The sequence below is a fragment of the Rosa chinensis genome, chromosome 2, assembly GCF_002994745.2.
Source record: "Rosa chinensis cultivar Old Blush chromosome 2, RchiOBHm-V2, whole genome shotgun sequence".
Classification (NCBI taxonomy): domain Eukaryota; kingdom Viridiplantae; phylum Streptophyta; class Magnoliopsida; order Rosales; family Rosaceae; genus Rosa; species Rosa chinensis.
In genome coordinates, this window is record NC_037089.1 from 72,206,923 (window position 1) to 72,220,653 (window position 13,731).

Genomic DNA, 13,731 nt, shown 5'->3' on the forward strand with positions numbered 1-13,731 from the left:
ACTGACCAAATAAATTATACTCAATCACCATTAGATATAAACCCAATAATAGAAAACAAAATAACTCAACTTAAAAATAATAATTTAATACATCCTTAAATTTACATCCAGTGATAATGAACATTATTGTCACTCAGTGACTCATATAGAGATACTGCTTAGAGTCTCTCTCAGTAAATCTCTCAATTTATAATCTATTTATTTTAATGAATTATATCCAGCTTTCATCTTTGGGCCAATCCGCTAATCCAGCATGAAGTCCAGAACCTGCAGGCCCATACAGTGGTTTCCTAAAGCGGCCACACGATGTCGTATTACCTCCCCGTCGGTAAAGATCGTTAGCGGTGAGCGCGGTTCATCAGAGATAGCAACAGAACCGTCGGAGACGATGGAATCTGCAAATTTCCATAACCACCGCTTCAAACTCTTCCACTCAGGTCAGTCAGTCACCCCTAACTTCCTCCAAATCTCACATTTCTCACTCGTAATTCAAATTCAAATTCGAATCCTTCAAAATTGAATCCTTCTATTCCCGTCGCATATTGCTAGGACGATAAAGCCGACGACGACGACGTCCAAAATGAGCCCTAATTCAAACCGAGAAGCAATGTTAGACGAAGAAGACTCCATGGAATTAGATAGCGTAGTAGTAGAGAAATGCCTTAGGTGTAGCGGCGATTGTGCTAGGGGAAAATTGCTAGTGTGTAGTGTGATTGGGTGCCCGATTTCTGTTCATGAGGAGTGTATGTGTTGTAAGCCTGAAATTGATGAGAAGGGAAGGTTCTACTGCCCTTACTGTGCTTACAAGAGAGCGTTGGTGCGGGAAGAGAAGCTGAGGAGGAAGGCAATGCAGGCTAAGGAGGTTCTGTCTATGTTTATCAATAGCGGTAGGGTTAATTTTTTGGTGAATGATGGAGAGGGGAGTAGTGGCAACGGGGGAGGTGAAGGCACAGCAGCAGGCATTGGGGCGGTTCGGGATGAGGTGACGGTAGGCAGAGGGATGGATGGTGGCGAAACTGAGGATCGGTCTATGGAAGTAGATGAAAATGGACACGGGGAAATGGATGAGAATGTGAGTAAGGGAAATTCGGACCAACAATGTGTGTCGGAGAGGCGTGAGTTTGATAAGAGAAATGAAGATGATGCAGTTGATGGAATTGACCGAGGAGATGGGGATAGTATAAGGGGGAATGAGGAGAATGAAGGCAAAAGTCCGGGAGAAGAACTGATGCGACCAGAGGCAATGGAGGTGCCTGGAGATGACACTGTTGTGCCTGAATCTGGTGATTTCCAGAGTGGTTCTCCTCTATTGCGTAAGAGGCGTTATAAACAAAGAGCTCAAAAGATAGTGCAGCTTCCGTATGCCGTTCCAGTAATGATAGTGCCTTCTCCATCAACAAAATCATCCTCTTGCCAAACTGATGCTGTAGAGGAGGATGCCGAGAAGCAAAGTGAGAAAGATGCTACCTCCTATTCCTCCGAGTCTAGAAAAGTTTCAGAATCAGACCAAAATGTGGAAGGTACTATCTCCTCCAAGTCAAGAGACATTCCAGAGTCAAACCCAAATCAGAAAGCTACTACCTCCTCCAAGTCCAGAAAAAGTCCAGAGTCGAACCAAAATGGGAAAGTTACTACATCCTGCTTTGAGTCAAGAAAAGTTCCAGAATCAAACCAAAATGAGAAAGCTACCACCTCCGTGTCCTCTGCGTCAAGAGAAATTCCAGAGCCAAACCAAAATGAGAAAGCTACTACCGCTTTCTCCAAGTCAAGAAAAGATACAGACTCGAACCACAATGGGAAAACTACTACCTCCTCCACTGAACCAATAAAAGTTCCGGAATCTGAAAGGTGATCAGGAGTCATATTATCAGTTCTGTTTATTTATTTTAAGTCCAAGTATTGAGTTTTATATGTTTCCTATGTTAATGCAAATAGTTTTTACAGTCATTTAAAATCTGATACAATTACCAATTGACAATCAATTATTTCTCCTAATATGCAGTGAAGAATTGTTATTTCATAATGCCAAGCGGAGGAAAATTAAGTGGACAGCTGAAGAGTTAAAAATGTTAAAGGTATTTTTTTTTTAGATGCTGGAAATATTGACATGTCATGTACTTTATGCAATGTAGAGCAAGCTACAACTTTCAACCACCTTATGTTTTTCGTGGTTTCAATGTTAAAAGTGTGGCATAGGGTGGGTTATGTATGGGTATCTTAATGGACTTGCTATTGATAGGGAAAAAAAAAAATCAAAAACTTAAGAAGCATATCACTAGAAGTATTATGAATCACCGGGAGTTTTCAAATCTTCATATTATTTGTCCTGTAGTTATCAGTCACATATGCTAAGTTCTCTTTAATTCCAATTTTGGAAAGTTCTCGGATTTTGTTCTTTCAGAAGATTTGCATAGACAGGTCATAACAAAGTTAAAGATGTTACTGGTCAGGGAATGGTTAATGCTACATGTATGAAATTAGCTTAGATCTGGGTAGACTAGGGACAGTGTCTTTCTGATTTGGTCCAGTAGTTGGAATCTAACTTAATATTCTTATGCTCCAGGATGGGGTACGACTATTTTCAGCCCAAGTAAACAAAAATCTTCCCTGGAGGAAAATTTTGGAACTTGGTAAGGCTGTTTTTCACGAGACTCGGACTCCAGATAATCTTAAGGATAAATGGAAGCTCCTGAGCAGAGAAGCATCTAACAAAAAACAAAATCACTTGGACTCCAAGTAAAAAGGTAATTTCGGTACCGCGTTATTTGTTCTGTGGTCTTTAAAAGAAACTATGTCAGTGAACCTATGCATTAATATTTATGTAAAATTTTAAGTTTTGACTATTATATAGGAAAACTTTCATATAACTGAGAATATTGTAGCTAGTCTCTCCATTTGAACTTTGAACCATATGCTCAAATACGTTTGTTTGCCAATGGATAACTGAACATGAACTGTCTTGCCTAACAACCATCATCATGATATCATTGTACAGTTGTGTGCTGGAAATAAAATAACTTAAAGTGCTTATTGCCTAATGGCGCTATAGGATTTTGAGCAGCATGTTTTTCTATGATATGCTCTTTGTGACGTGTGAGGTGTTAAACCTTGTAACAAGTGGTATCTAGCATCTTTCTGATAATCTGCAAGAGAGTTTGGGAGAGAAAAGCTACCCGTAATGTATGTCATAGGAGCAAGTCAAAAGTTTTGCATTTGAACTGAGTTAGAATTATCTTCAGAGGATAGGTTGTTGGGAGTGCAAAAGAAAAAAAAACCCATTTTGATATTGATATTAGGAACTTGGGAAGTGGTGCATTCGAGTTAATCTGCATCTACTGCTTCCTTAAATCAAATTATGAATGCCTGAACCATTCACTTTCCATTGATTGATAGCTAGGATTGATCATGTAAATCCCCCGAGTTTAAGAGAGCCCTGCATTAAGATTGATATATATCACAAATTTTTATATGTAATGACTGAATAAAGTCACAAGCACGAGCTGAGCCTGTTTCCTTGTCTTGTCCAATTCTTTCGCAATATGAATAGCTGTCTGTGGAGCTATTCAAATTTTGGTTTCAAGGTTGCTGTCACTGAAAAAATCAACTGGAAGCATATTTAATGTACTGTGGAACAATACGTTGAAAAAAAAAAGTGGAAGAAAAGTGATAGTAGTTTGTCATTTTTAGTATCTTGCATCTTGCTGACCTTTGTCTTTGTTATTTCTAATTTTGAGATGGTAGTAGTCTATAACACTATTCCTCATTGTTCAGGAGGCAAGCATTGTTATGAAGCTATAGAAACTTCTTAGAGGAAGGAGCTTCAGCCTGCGTACCATTTCTGGAGTTTGTAAAAAGGATGCTATATGTGGGAACAGCTTATTGTTGTGGGTCAAATTTAGTAAATACGGACATGGTTGTTAGATCAAGAGGAAGTATGGTGTCAGTTTTTCTTTTGCTATACAGAATTTTAATTTTTCGAATAGAAGGCAACCTCTGAATTCACTTTCCTTGTTGGCACATTTCAGCACTTTTAGATTGCCATATGATTGTTATTTACCAACCAAAATTCTAATGTAAACCCAGCGAACTCGAAGTGAACCCCTTTATGAAGGCACAAGATGATTAGCAAAGAGGGAATCAATAAAGCAAGGTACAGATGCTTGAGTTCTCATATTAAATAATGACAAACTTTATTTCAGATAGAAATAGAACATCTAAAAGAGCAAATATTTGAGGTCTCTTCCTCTAATTACATTGTAGTACCCTGAAATATACATTGCATGATCAGAAGACAGAACCCTCAAAGTAGACTTGCTAAGTTGCTTTGGCTGCAGAGAGCATCATTGTTCTCTCAGCGTGGTGGTAAAGAAGTCTTCGTGGTCAGCAAAATTTAAACAGGTGGAAAAACGGAGCTTAGATTACGGTTCCACTAGGAATCAAGGCATCCTTGATCACTGTGACAATCCCGCTTTTGATGAAATATCCATCTGTTTCTCTTGCAGCTTCTTGCACACTGTCACTGTTGACAATCTGTAATTTACGTTGTCAATATACAATTTCAGTAAGAGAGAATGCATAACGTCTAAGCGGCGGCAAAGACAAAGAATGAAGTCAAAATCTTAAGGGAAAAACTCAACACGAATGTCTTACATGCATTGCAAACAAAGTAATAAGCTGGAAATAGGATGCTAGAACAGGAATTGTTTCTTTACCCTTTTTTTTAAATTATTTTTTGGGTTTAGGGTTTCAAATAGACACTAATTTGCAGCAAATTCCCTTCTTCTTTTTTTTTTTTTTTTAATGTTTCTCAGTGATAACTCTCATTTCGTTATATTTCTTTGTGAGCATTAAACTTTGATGACTGAAAAAGCATCACAAAGAAGGCATAAGCTCTTGATGGATTTTCTATTCCATTTTGGAAAGATGTACGAGCAAAACTGAGACTTCAGATTAATAAATAATTCTAACCTTCACATTGTCCCCAATTCGAGCATTCTTGTCAATTATAGCTCTCTTAATGTGAGAATTCTTTCCGATACCAATTGGAACACCGCCTCTTCCAGCCAGATACCTCCTGTCAGCATCCGTCTGGCCAATCATAATTAATGCATCAGTTATCCATTCAACCCACATATATATGTTAAGCTGTGGAAATCCCCAGATTTCTAAGGAAATTCCACTCATTTGTAAAAGACATATGATGTTTCTTGTTTTTAATCATGCATTCTACTTAAATGGAGTGGGTTACACATTACATCTACAACAGGTTTTACCTCATAGTAGTCTGCCCCCATCAGTAATGTGTCTTCAATAACAGCACCTTCTGATATGCAAGAACGAAGCCCAACGACAGAATGGTGAATTTTACAGTTCTGCATTAAGCAAAACATAAAAAGAGGTGTGTTAAGTTAGCACAGCTGGAATAATGTATTGATCTACATCACATTCTTAATGATAGGATATAGATGTGGATTTCTTTGACATGAAAGAGAACAAGGGCCAATTACATTGACATACAAGTTAGCAAAATGCTGACTTTTGCAACCAAGAACTTACCTTTATCACACAACCTTCGCCAATAACACTATCTGTGACATCAGCATCAAGCATTTTGGATGGGGGCAAATACCGAGGTTGGGTGTAGATCGGGGATGAACGATCGTAGAAGCTACAATGTTAAGTTCAGAATTAGGCAGGCACATAAAACCAAGATTAAATTGTTAGAAAGAAGAAGGCAGAACTTGGTAAAAGGTACCTGAAATCTGGAATTGGCTTTTTAGTTATACCCAGATTAGCATTATAGAAAGCCTCAATGGTACCAATGTCTTCCCAGTAGCCATCATACAGATAAGCTTGAACCTGTCACCACCAAACAATTAGTAATCCGAGGGCTGGAATTCTATTAGATCAAGAAGCACGAGAGAAAATTATGGCAACACTGGGAAACCTTTAATAAGCCATAGTGAACCAGTGCACTAATGCTTCAATAGAAAGAAAGGCATTTTATTATTTGGTAAACTAGAAACAGAGATATAAGTCATATCAGACTCTTTCTATTGTAACTGAAAGCTATTGTAATTGATAGGAAGGTAGGAATTACAAAACAAATATGTATGAAACAAAAAGTTACCCTCAACCCAATGGAAGTAGCACCAGGAATGACTTCACTCCCAAAATCATTTGCTCCAGGAAACTTCTCTCGAAGCAGATCTAACATCACATTTTTGCTCACAACATATATACCCATACTGGCGATGTAAGGCATCTCTTTAGCTCTCTCATCATCAAGACCCAATATGGTTGTATCTACCTACAATAAAACAAAAACAAGATATTTTGCTATCAAAGACACGGCGAAAACCACTCACAGTTAAGCAACTAATTAATGCGTAATTAAATGTAAACAATCTGCAAGTGGGTGTTTTACCTTCATAGCTTTGAGTTGCTCCCCTTTAGGCTTCTCAGCAAACTCAATAATGCGACCCTCGTCATCAATCTTCATCAAACCGAAGGCAGTAGCACGCTTCTCATCCATGGGCAGAGCAGCCACAGTGATATCTGCATCAGTTTCTCTATGAGCCTGAATGAACCTCTCATAGTCCATCCGATACAAATGGTCCCCGGCAAGAACCAAAAACTCCAACACATTGTGTTCTTCAAACAACCACAGATACTGCCTCACAGCATCCGCAGTACCCTGTAAACCACAAAAACAAACAAATCGCAACTCAAAAACACCAAATCGCCTACAGCAATACGGTAAAATCAAAACACAATCAATACAATCACCTGAAACCAATTGGGATTCTCGGGACTCTGCTGCGCCGCAAGCACTTCGACAAAGCCTTCATTTTTGTACCCTCCCATGTTGCTGGCGTAAGCACGAGACAGATGGCGATTAAGAGAAGCGGAATTGAACTGTGTGAGGACGTAGATCTTGGAAACATTGCTGTTGAGGCAATTGCTGACCGGAATATCAATCAGCCTGTAATTCGCTCCCAATGGAACAGCAGGCTTCGCACGCTTCTTCGTCAAAGGGTAAAGCCTCGTCCCGGCTCCACCTCCCAGTATGATCCCCAACACACTCTACACAAAACCACAACGAGAAACAGTCAATCAAAAACAAGGCATTTCGCCAATGAAAAACAGAGAAATGAACAAACTACTCACTCTGCTCGCATCGGGATCAAGACACGTCTGGGAGTTCTTGGAATCGGAAACAGCCTTGGGAGACACAACCAATGGCGCCCTTTGAGTGTTGTTGGGGGAAGTCCTCAAAGACGTGGTCGGGATTTTGGCCCCGGAGAGATGAGAGCCGCTGAACGAGAGCCCTCTCGCCGCGGAGGCCGGATTCGTTTTCTGGGTTTGATTCGAAGCATTGGCATACGTGGATGACCGGAGAGTGAGAACCCCGTTCGCTGCCATTGTTGAGGAAGCCATCGGAGGAGGAACGTAGCACTGAGTATTTTTTTGAGGGAGTGGGAGAGAGTGTTTTGAGTGTGGGAGGAAACTGGCAATATCTCTCAGCTATGATAGAGGGTTTTGGTCAATGACTGCCCTCGGGAGGCGAGGAGCGATTCGAACGTGAACGGTAGAGAGGAGGGGTATTTTGGACAATTGGGTAATGAAAAGTGATTAGCCAAGTAATTAATAGAAATAATAAAACGGAGTGGAAGGAGAGCCAAAAAATGATGTCGCAAATCCCGAGTGGTTTAGTAAGTGGATGGCATTTCACGTCAAGAGGGGGAGAGGTGGATCGGATTGGTCACGTGTGACATGTGGCATGTGGGGTGATGTCCTAGATTTTGTGTAACAAAGTCATGACTTTGCTTTAACACCGTCAGTTGTTTCTTTCTCTCCCTTTCTATATTGAAGCATATTCTAGGGAGGCCCCGTCCTTGCGTGACAAGAAGACAAAGGAGGATACTCCAAGTTTAGGCCTCTAGGCCAATTATTAATCATATCATGTACGATTCTAGTAAAATTTCTCATGATGAGAAATATGTTGAATATGCGAAGATGATCGGGTCAGTTGGGCGTTGATGCGTGAACGATTTTCATCCGTTGATGTACCTCTCGAATGTTGCATTCAATTATAATTATACACATGAGTGTGATTTATTGATCAATTTTTTTTCGATCGTTACTCTAAGAGTGGTTGACGGGTGTGTTCAACGGTTGATAATCGTGAGCAATATGAGCTCTACATAAATACCGGAAATACACAATACAGGGCGGAACAGAAAAGCGTCCAGATAATATCAGCTTTCATAAAAAAGGAAACCAATCAATTTATGAAAAATCATTGCTTTTATGCATGGAATGATTGTATCACATCAGTTCTTGTGTGATCCTTTTGTCAAGGAATAATTCAGATGATAGTGCAATGCAAGTCGGAAAATAGAGGAAAAGGGAGGCAAAACATTTCAGACTAAAAAGTTGTAGCTGTAGACTATAGTGAGAAGATATCATGCAAAACCAACCAATTGTAGTTCCCCCAACTCTAAACACAGAAAAAGGGCGTTCATGAGCAGACCAATGTTAAAAAAACTACAGGATATAGACAAGGTGAGGCTACTTTATATCAGAATGATTGTAGAATCAGCTTTGGCCACAAAAAGCTACAATTGGTACCTGTTTAGTTACCTCAGTGCAACCCCTATTTCTAAGACAGTGGACTTCACTAACCAAACCAAAGGGACGAAATAACAAAAAAGAAAAGCCAAAAGTAGATTATGGCAAAAAGCATTTTTCATTATCTCCATGCACAGTTCACAAACTGAGAATCTGCATAAAGTCATTGTCCAGTCAATGGTTCAAGCCATAAGTGACACAAATGACTCCGAATTAACCATACAATGCACGCCATGGCTCCTGTTCATCCTTCGATTTTTTTGTTGGCTTCCATGTGATTTTGCCTCTTGAGAAGTTTACCTTACAAGTGTTTGCCAAAAGTTCCCCAATTTCATAAAGTATCTGGACAAGAGAACACACAGAATTAGATGATAAAGATCAATCCAGAAAATTTGGTCTATAAAATGTAGAACAGAACCAGAAAAAAGAACAGAGGACGAACAAGACTAAAAGCCATTTACTGTGCACAACAGAACTTAATAAATACTTGGCATATAACTCAAGCAAGTTCATGGAAAGAAAAATAATATTCTATCATGGCCTCTAAATATAACTTGAATTTTCCCATATCACACCACAATTTTGAAGTGAACTGAATTTGAGAGTTGCATTAGCTAAAAAGTAAATAAAAAAATGGTTACCTCAAGCTCTTCTTTATCAGAAATTCGCTGACCCCTTTGCCCTATAAGAACAAGAGTTGGCAAATTCAGGACACGGACCAACTGAAGAAGGCAGGCTAGAGGTTCATGATGAATCTGTAATGACGGTGGTGCTTTCTGGGTTCTGGCAATGATGGCCTTGCTTATGTCTGTTTCTGGACCTATCTGTATACCATAAAGTGAACCTTTGCTGTCAAACTTTGTTGCAGATTTACTGTCCCATTTAAGCTTGGATGATGCAACGAAAAAGGGGGCAACAATGGTGGGCATTGAGGATGATTTTTGTCCTGCTAGTTCAGCCAGAACTTCATTAAAAGCACATGCTAGTATCGGTGATTCATAATATTCCATAAGCAACACTGACACCTGAAAACAAAGAATTACAGAAAAAGTTATAATAAATGTTCTCTAAAATCTGTAAATGCTAAGATACATAAGAATATAGATAGTTGTTCAACTCCGACCTAAGAGGTTAAACTTTTGAAAATGAGTGACAAACCAACAAATTTCATTATGGTGTCAGAATTAGAGGCTAAGAGCACTTAGCTCACAGATTAACAACTACAGCTTTATGAATAGTGGCAAAAGTTACCTGCCCCTGTAGTTATGGCAGGACTTACTTGTGAAATATCAGATGAGAAGGGAACAAGATTTGCAGACAGTCACTACTGGGTTCCTACCTCTTGGAGCTTAATAAATGGAACCTATATGCTTTCTTTGAAAAAAAATGCCGGCAATTGAATGCCTCTACATCTCACAAAGCATTCTTACTTGTAAAATCAAAATAGATTTCATATGCTAAAGGGTTTTCATCATTCCGAAACAGGTACATTCTAACCCAAATAGGCTAATTTCTCTTCCCCCATGCTCACTACAACACATTCTCTCAAAAACTGCACGACCCCATTTCTCAATGGCTAAAACCCAACATAAAATACACAAACACATACAAGAACATCAATTTGAAACCCTAATTTTGAGTGAAATAAAAATAGGGATTACAAAAAAGAAACCTCATGTTGACCGTGCTGATCAAGAAAGTGACGAACTTTTCCAGAAGCTTTGCAATTTCGGATCCCATAGCGCTCCAGCGAAAGCTCGAAGCTTTCCTCTCTGCAACAAGATTACAAACCCTAAATTGAGTGATTCATACAGAAATTAGAATTAGAATTGAAGCTTGGAGAAGAAGAGAGCTTACGTGACGGAAGCAGTTGGGTTAGGGTGGAACGCGTCGGAGATGGCTTGGCCGAAGCCCTCTGGGTCTCTCAACAGAAGCACTACCTTTGGACCTACCTCCATTTCCTTTCTCTCTGCTCTTCCTTCAAACCAAACGCGGCGGTTCATCTCTATTTATATACCGGTCCATTTTATTTTCTTTTTCATTAATCCTTCCTATTTTATTCTTATTATTGTGTGTTTTTTTTTTCTTTTGCTAATTTTTTTTCTTGAATAATGCTAGATTAACCACTTTTTTGGATATCACATGTATTTCAACCTATGTGGCAGCTGATGTGGCACAGTCGCGTTATTTAATGAGATTCTGTGATAAGTTGGACTTTCTGCTACATCAGCTGTCACATAATGTGGGATGCAGGTAGTACTCTAAAATGCGATTCATCTAGCATTACTTTTTATTTTTTTTAGGAGATTTATTATGGTTGAATATTCTGATTAGAAGATGAGAAATATGTTCATTACCAGTTGGTGTAGTGACATAAGTCTTCCCTTCGTAAATGGAAGGTCGTGATCAGTTCGACTTACAAAAGACTAATTGTTATAATTGTGAGTTGTTGATGTGATAAAAAAAATGATAATTCTATTCGCAAGTCTCAATCTAGAATTTGTATTACTACTTACATCATTCTTAGTATGGCTCTCTTAAGACTTGTTTGAGACTACTTTTTGGAGATTCAGAAGCACTTAAAAATGATTTTGAGAAGCAATTGAAAAGTGTTTCCTAAACAAAAAGCTAAACTTGAAAAGTTTGAAAAAAATCTCAAACAAATCCTTAGTATTTACAAGTTTTCCATTATACTCACAATTGAATTGACAAAAAAGGGCAACATGAACTCTCACCAAATCGCTTAAACAGTGTTGGGCATATCGGCGTTTTGTTCTTTTTAGTCTCTATGTATCATATCTTTCTCCATGTCATCTCGGCCTATCTATATCACTATCTTACATTCTTACATAAATGTCAAGAATTTGTATGTAGTCACTATATTATCTGATTGTTAGGAATATGTGGAGTCACCGAGGTGGCCGAGGCGAATGTGAGGTGATCGGCGGAGGTGGATGAAGGTTAGGTTGATTGTTGAACTGTTGAAGTATGGAGGTGTATTAAGCAAGGGCAACATAGGATTTTTGACCTTTTCAAAAGAGATGCATTTAAGAAATATGGAGGGGTGAGTAATTTTTTTGTAGTTCTTGTTTATACAATTTTTTTCAATATAAAGGTTAAAATTAGAGCTGCATATTCCAATCCCTAACTTGATATGGGAATACTAGAAAAAGACGAGACTTGCAATTTAGCTTGAATGTTTACTGAAAGGGGGTACCATCAAAAGTCAAAACAGGTTAAGATTCAAGGTACGTTGAATTTGTTGCAGCTTGCTCACTGCAGCTGCAAAGCTTAATTTCTTTTCCTGCATTCATAGACACATTCCCCAGCATCAATTCTCCAATAGCTTCCCCAACAAAGGCTATTCAGCAACCTAGAAGCAACACTAAGGGCCACATCAGCCATTGAAATACATTAATAATTTACAGTATACTTGTATTATATGGAACAGATACATGAATGATGCTAACTTACAATTTACAAGATCGTTAAACCCATTGTATGATATCTTATTGTTGCTAGCTATTCCAAAAAAAAACCCTGTGAGAATGCATCATATGCAAGAAGCTAGCCCCCTCATTCAAGCTTATAAGCATGAAGAAACAAGCAGAAGTCAGAAGCTGTTGTGTTAAGACTCTGAGTTGAATAATAGGCACTGCTAATGCTATTGTCACTGTCTCCACAGAACTCGCCTCCTTCTCTGTCGTAATCGCTCTCCGAATCAGGTGCCCCGGGCTTGAAAATAAACAGACCATGTCCTGTTCCTGGATTACTGAAAAGCCAATCATGAACATCCCAAAAAACCTGGACAGGTAACATGTTCACCATCACAGTCTGGTTCCCTCTGAATTTCCATTGCAAATTCTTGACATGAACCAACACAATCCCGTCTATGCTGATCCACATTTCGGGGTCTTTGAGCCCGGAAGTTGAGCTCTCCACTACAATGTCATGCTCTTTCCTCTTTTCGTCGAATCTCACCCTAGTGGCAAAGCTTTTCTTGGCAAACACGTTTTCTTTTTTGTAGTACATAACGGCCTCAACCATTGAAGGCCTTGATTTGGTTCTCTTGTAAGCCTTTTTCTTCATGTCTCCCAAGAGTAACACAACTTCCTCATCGCAAACAAGGGCAACGTAGAAGTCCTGATTCGGTTCTGGACCTCCTACGAATTTAGCAGATCGAAGGTCCCAATAGACTTCAACATGATTCCCTTCAACCTCGAATGACTTGTACCCTTTTTTGCTCCAAAAATGCCACGGCTTGAGGTCGATTTTGCAAGTTATATGAAAATCGCCTTCTAGACTATCAGTCCTTATGCTTAGGGAATGGTTCATGAGATTCTTGCACCAAATGACCGTGACCTTCCGCCAATTCATTGCAATGTTGGCAAGGTAGACGCATGTCACCGTGCTTTGTGCGGTTTTCGATGTCACGGGGTCTTCGGTGAGCTTCTCTGCTAATGGGGGAGGCTCATGTACCGAATGTCCCCGCATAGAACGACTAAAAGCCTGCATCTTTGCAGATGCTATTGTCACCAAATTTGTTTCCCAAATAATATGCAGTGGCTTCTTAAAAAAGGATTTGATCGTAAAAATGTATAAGAATTAGTAATGCGGTCACGCCGGTCAATCTCCCGACGAGGATCAATGATGGAAGAAACTAGAATCTTGATCAGGTTAGAATAACAAACATGAGAATGAGATATCTGTATAAATGTATTGGATTTGGGGGTAACATTCAATAATCATATATTTCTTGCCACCTTCATATCAAATGCACCTCTACATCAACAAAATACGCACAACTTTTGGGGATGAAATCTTTGATGAACAAATAACATAAGAACAAACTTCATATTGATTACCTTATCAACACGAAAGCTTTGAGAGAATGAGAGGATTGAAAACTCACAACTTGCCCTCTAATTGGCAAATGTGTTATATGGATTTGACCAATGGGAGTCCTATGATAATGGGAAATTGATGGGAAATGGCTTGACAAGGGGTTTGGTGAAGATAGAAATATCAAAAGAGAGTACGCAGGAGATACAGGCATGGCAATTGTTAATTTTGTGGAGAAAACAACTCACATTTCAG

At 39.1% G+C, this 13,731-nt stretch overlaps 4 protein-coding genes across 8 annotated transcripts; 1 reads left to right on the top strand and 3 right to left on the bottom strand.

Annotated features, from left to right (window-relative positions):
- The first annotated feature begins 244 nt into the window (after positions 1-244).
- On the top strand, positions 245-4,002 carry LOC112187004. 2 transcript variants are annotated; one of them, XM_024325606.2, is made up of 5 exons: positions 245-437; positions 550-1,848; positions 2,003-2,075; positions 2,564-2,744; positions 3,772-4,002. In XM_024325606.2, exons 2-4 carry the CDS (start codon positions 581-583, stop codon positions 2,738-2,740), a joined length of 1,518 nt encoding a protein of 505 aa, XP_024181374.1. In that variant the 5' UTR covers positions 245-437; positions 550-580; the 3' UTR covers positions 2,741-2,744; positions 3,772-4,002. The 2 variants fall into 2 exon arrangements, with proteins under 2 accessions (XP_024181374.1, XP_040369885.1); XM_040513951.1 differs by having other exon boundaries at positions 245-1,848.
- Positions 4,003-4,137: 135 nt separating this feature from the next.
- LOC112187003 (glucose-1-phosphate adenylyltransferase small subunit 2, chloroplastic) lies at positions 4,138-7,522 on the bottom strand. The gene is made up of 9 exons (XM_024325605.2): positions 7,171-7,522; positions 6,790-7,086; positions 6,428-6,697; positions 6,131-6,310; positions 5,756-5,859; positions 5,557-5,668; positions 5,274-5,372; positions 4,969-5,088; positions 4,138-4,530 (listed from the first exon to the last, which is right to left on the bottom strand). Exons 1-9 carry the CDS (start codon positions 7,438-7,440, stop codon positions 4,414-4,416), a joined length of 1,569 nt encoding a protein of 522 aa, XP_024181373.1. The 5' UTR covers positions 7,441-7,522; the 3' UTR covers positions 4,138-4,413.
- A 1,038-nt stretch (positions 7,523-8,560) lies between these two features.
- Positions 8,561-10,648, bottom strand: LOC112187546. The gene is made up of 4 exons (XM_024326394.2): positions 10,492-10,648; positions 10,307-10,406; positions 9,276-9,659; positions 8,561-8,976 (listed from the first exon to the last, which is right to left on the bottom strand). The coding sequence occupies exons 1-4, from the start codon at positions 10,635-10,637 to the stop codon at positions 8,848-8,850; spliced, it is 759 nt and encodes a 252-aa protein (XP_024182162.1). The 5' UTR covers positions 10,638-10,648; the 3' UTR covers positions 8,561-8,847.
- Positions 10,649-11,775: 1,127 nt separating this feature from the next.
- LOC112184944 lies at positions 11,776-13,674 on the bottom strand. 4 transcript variants are annotated; one of them, XR_005807562.1, is made up of 2 exons: positions 12,109-13,674; positions 11,776-11,938 (listed from the first exon to the last, which is right to left on the bottom strand). XR_005807562.1 is itself a non-coding variant. In XM_040515595.1 (2 exons), exon 2 carries the CDS (start codon positions 13,126-13,128, stop codon positions 12,211-12,213), a length of 918 nt encoding a protein of 305 aa, XP_040371529.1. In that variant the 5' UTR covers positions 13,129-13,143; positions 13,500-13,674; the 3' UTR covers positions 11,884-12,210. The 4 variants fall into 4 exon arrangements, 2 of the variants coding, with proteins under 2 accessions (XP_040371529.1, XP_024178935.1); XR_005807561.1 differs by having other exon boundaries at positions 11,776-12,007; XM_040515595.1 differs by having other exon boundaries at positions 11,884-13,143; positions 13,500-13,674.
- Positions 13,675-13,731: the final 57 nt, after the last annotated feature.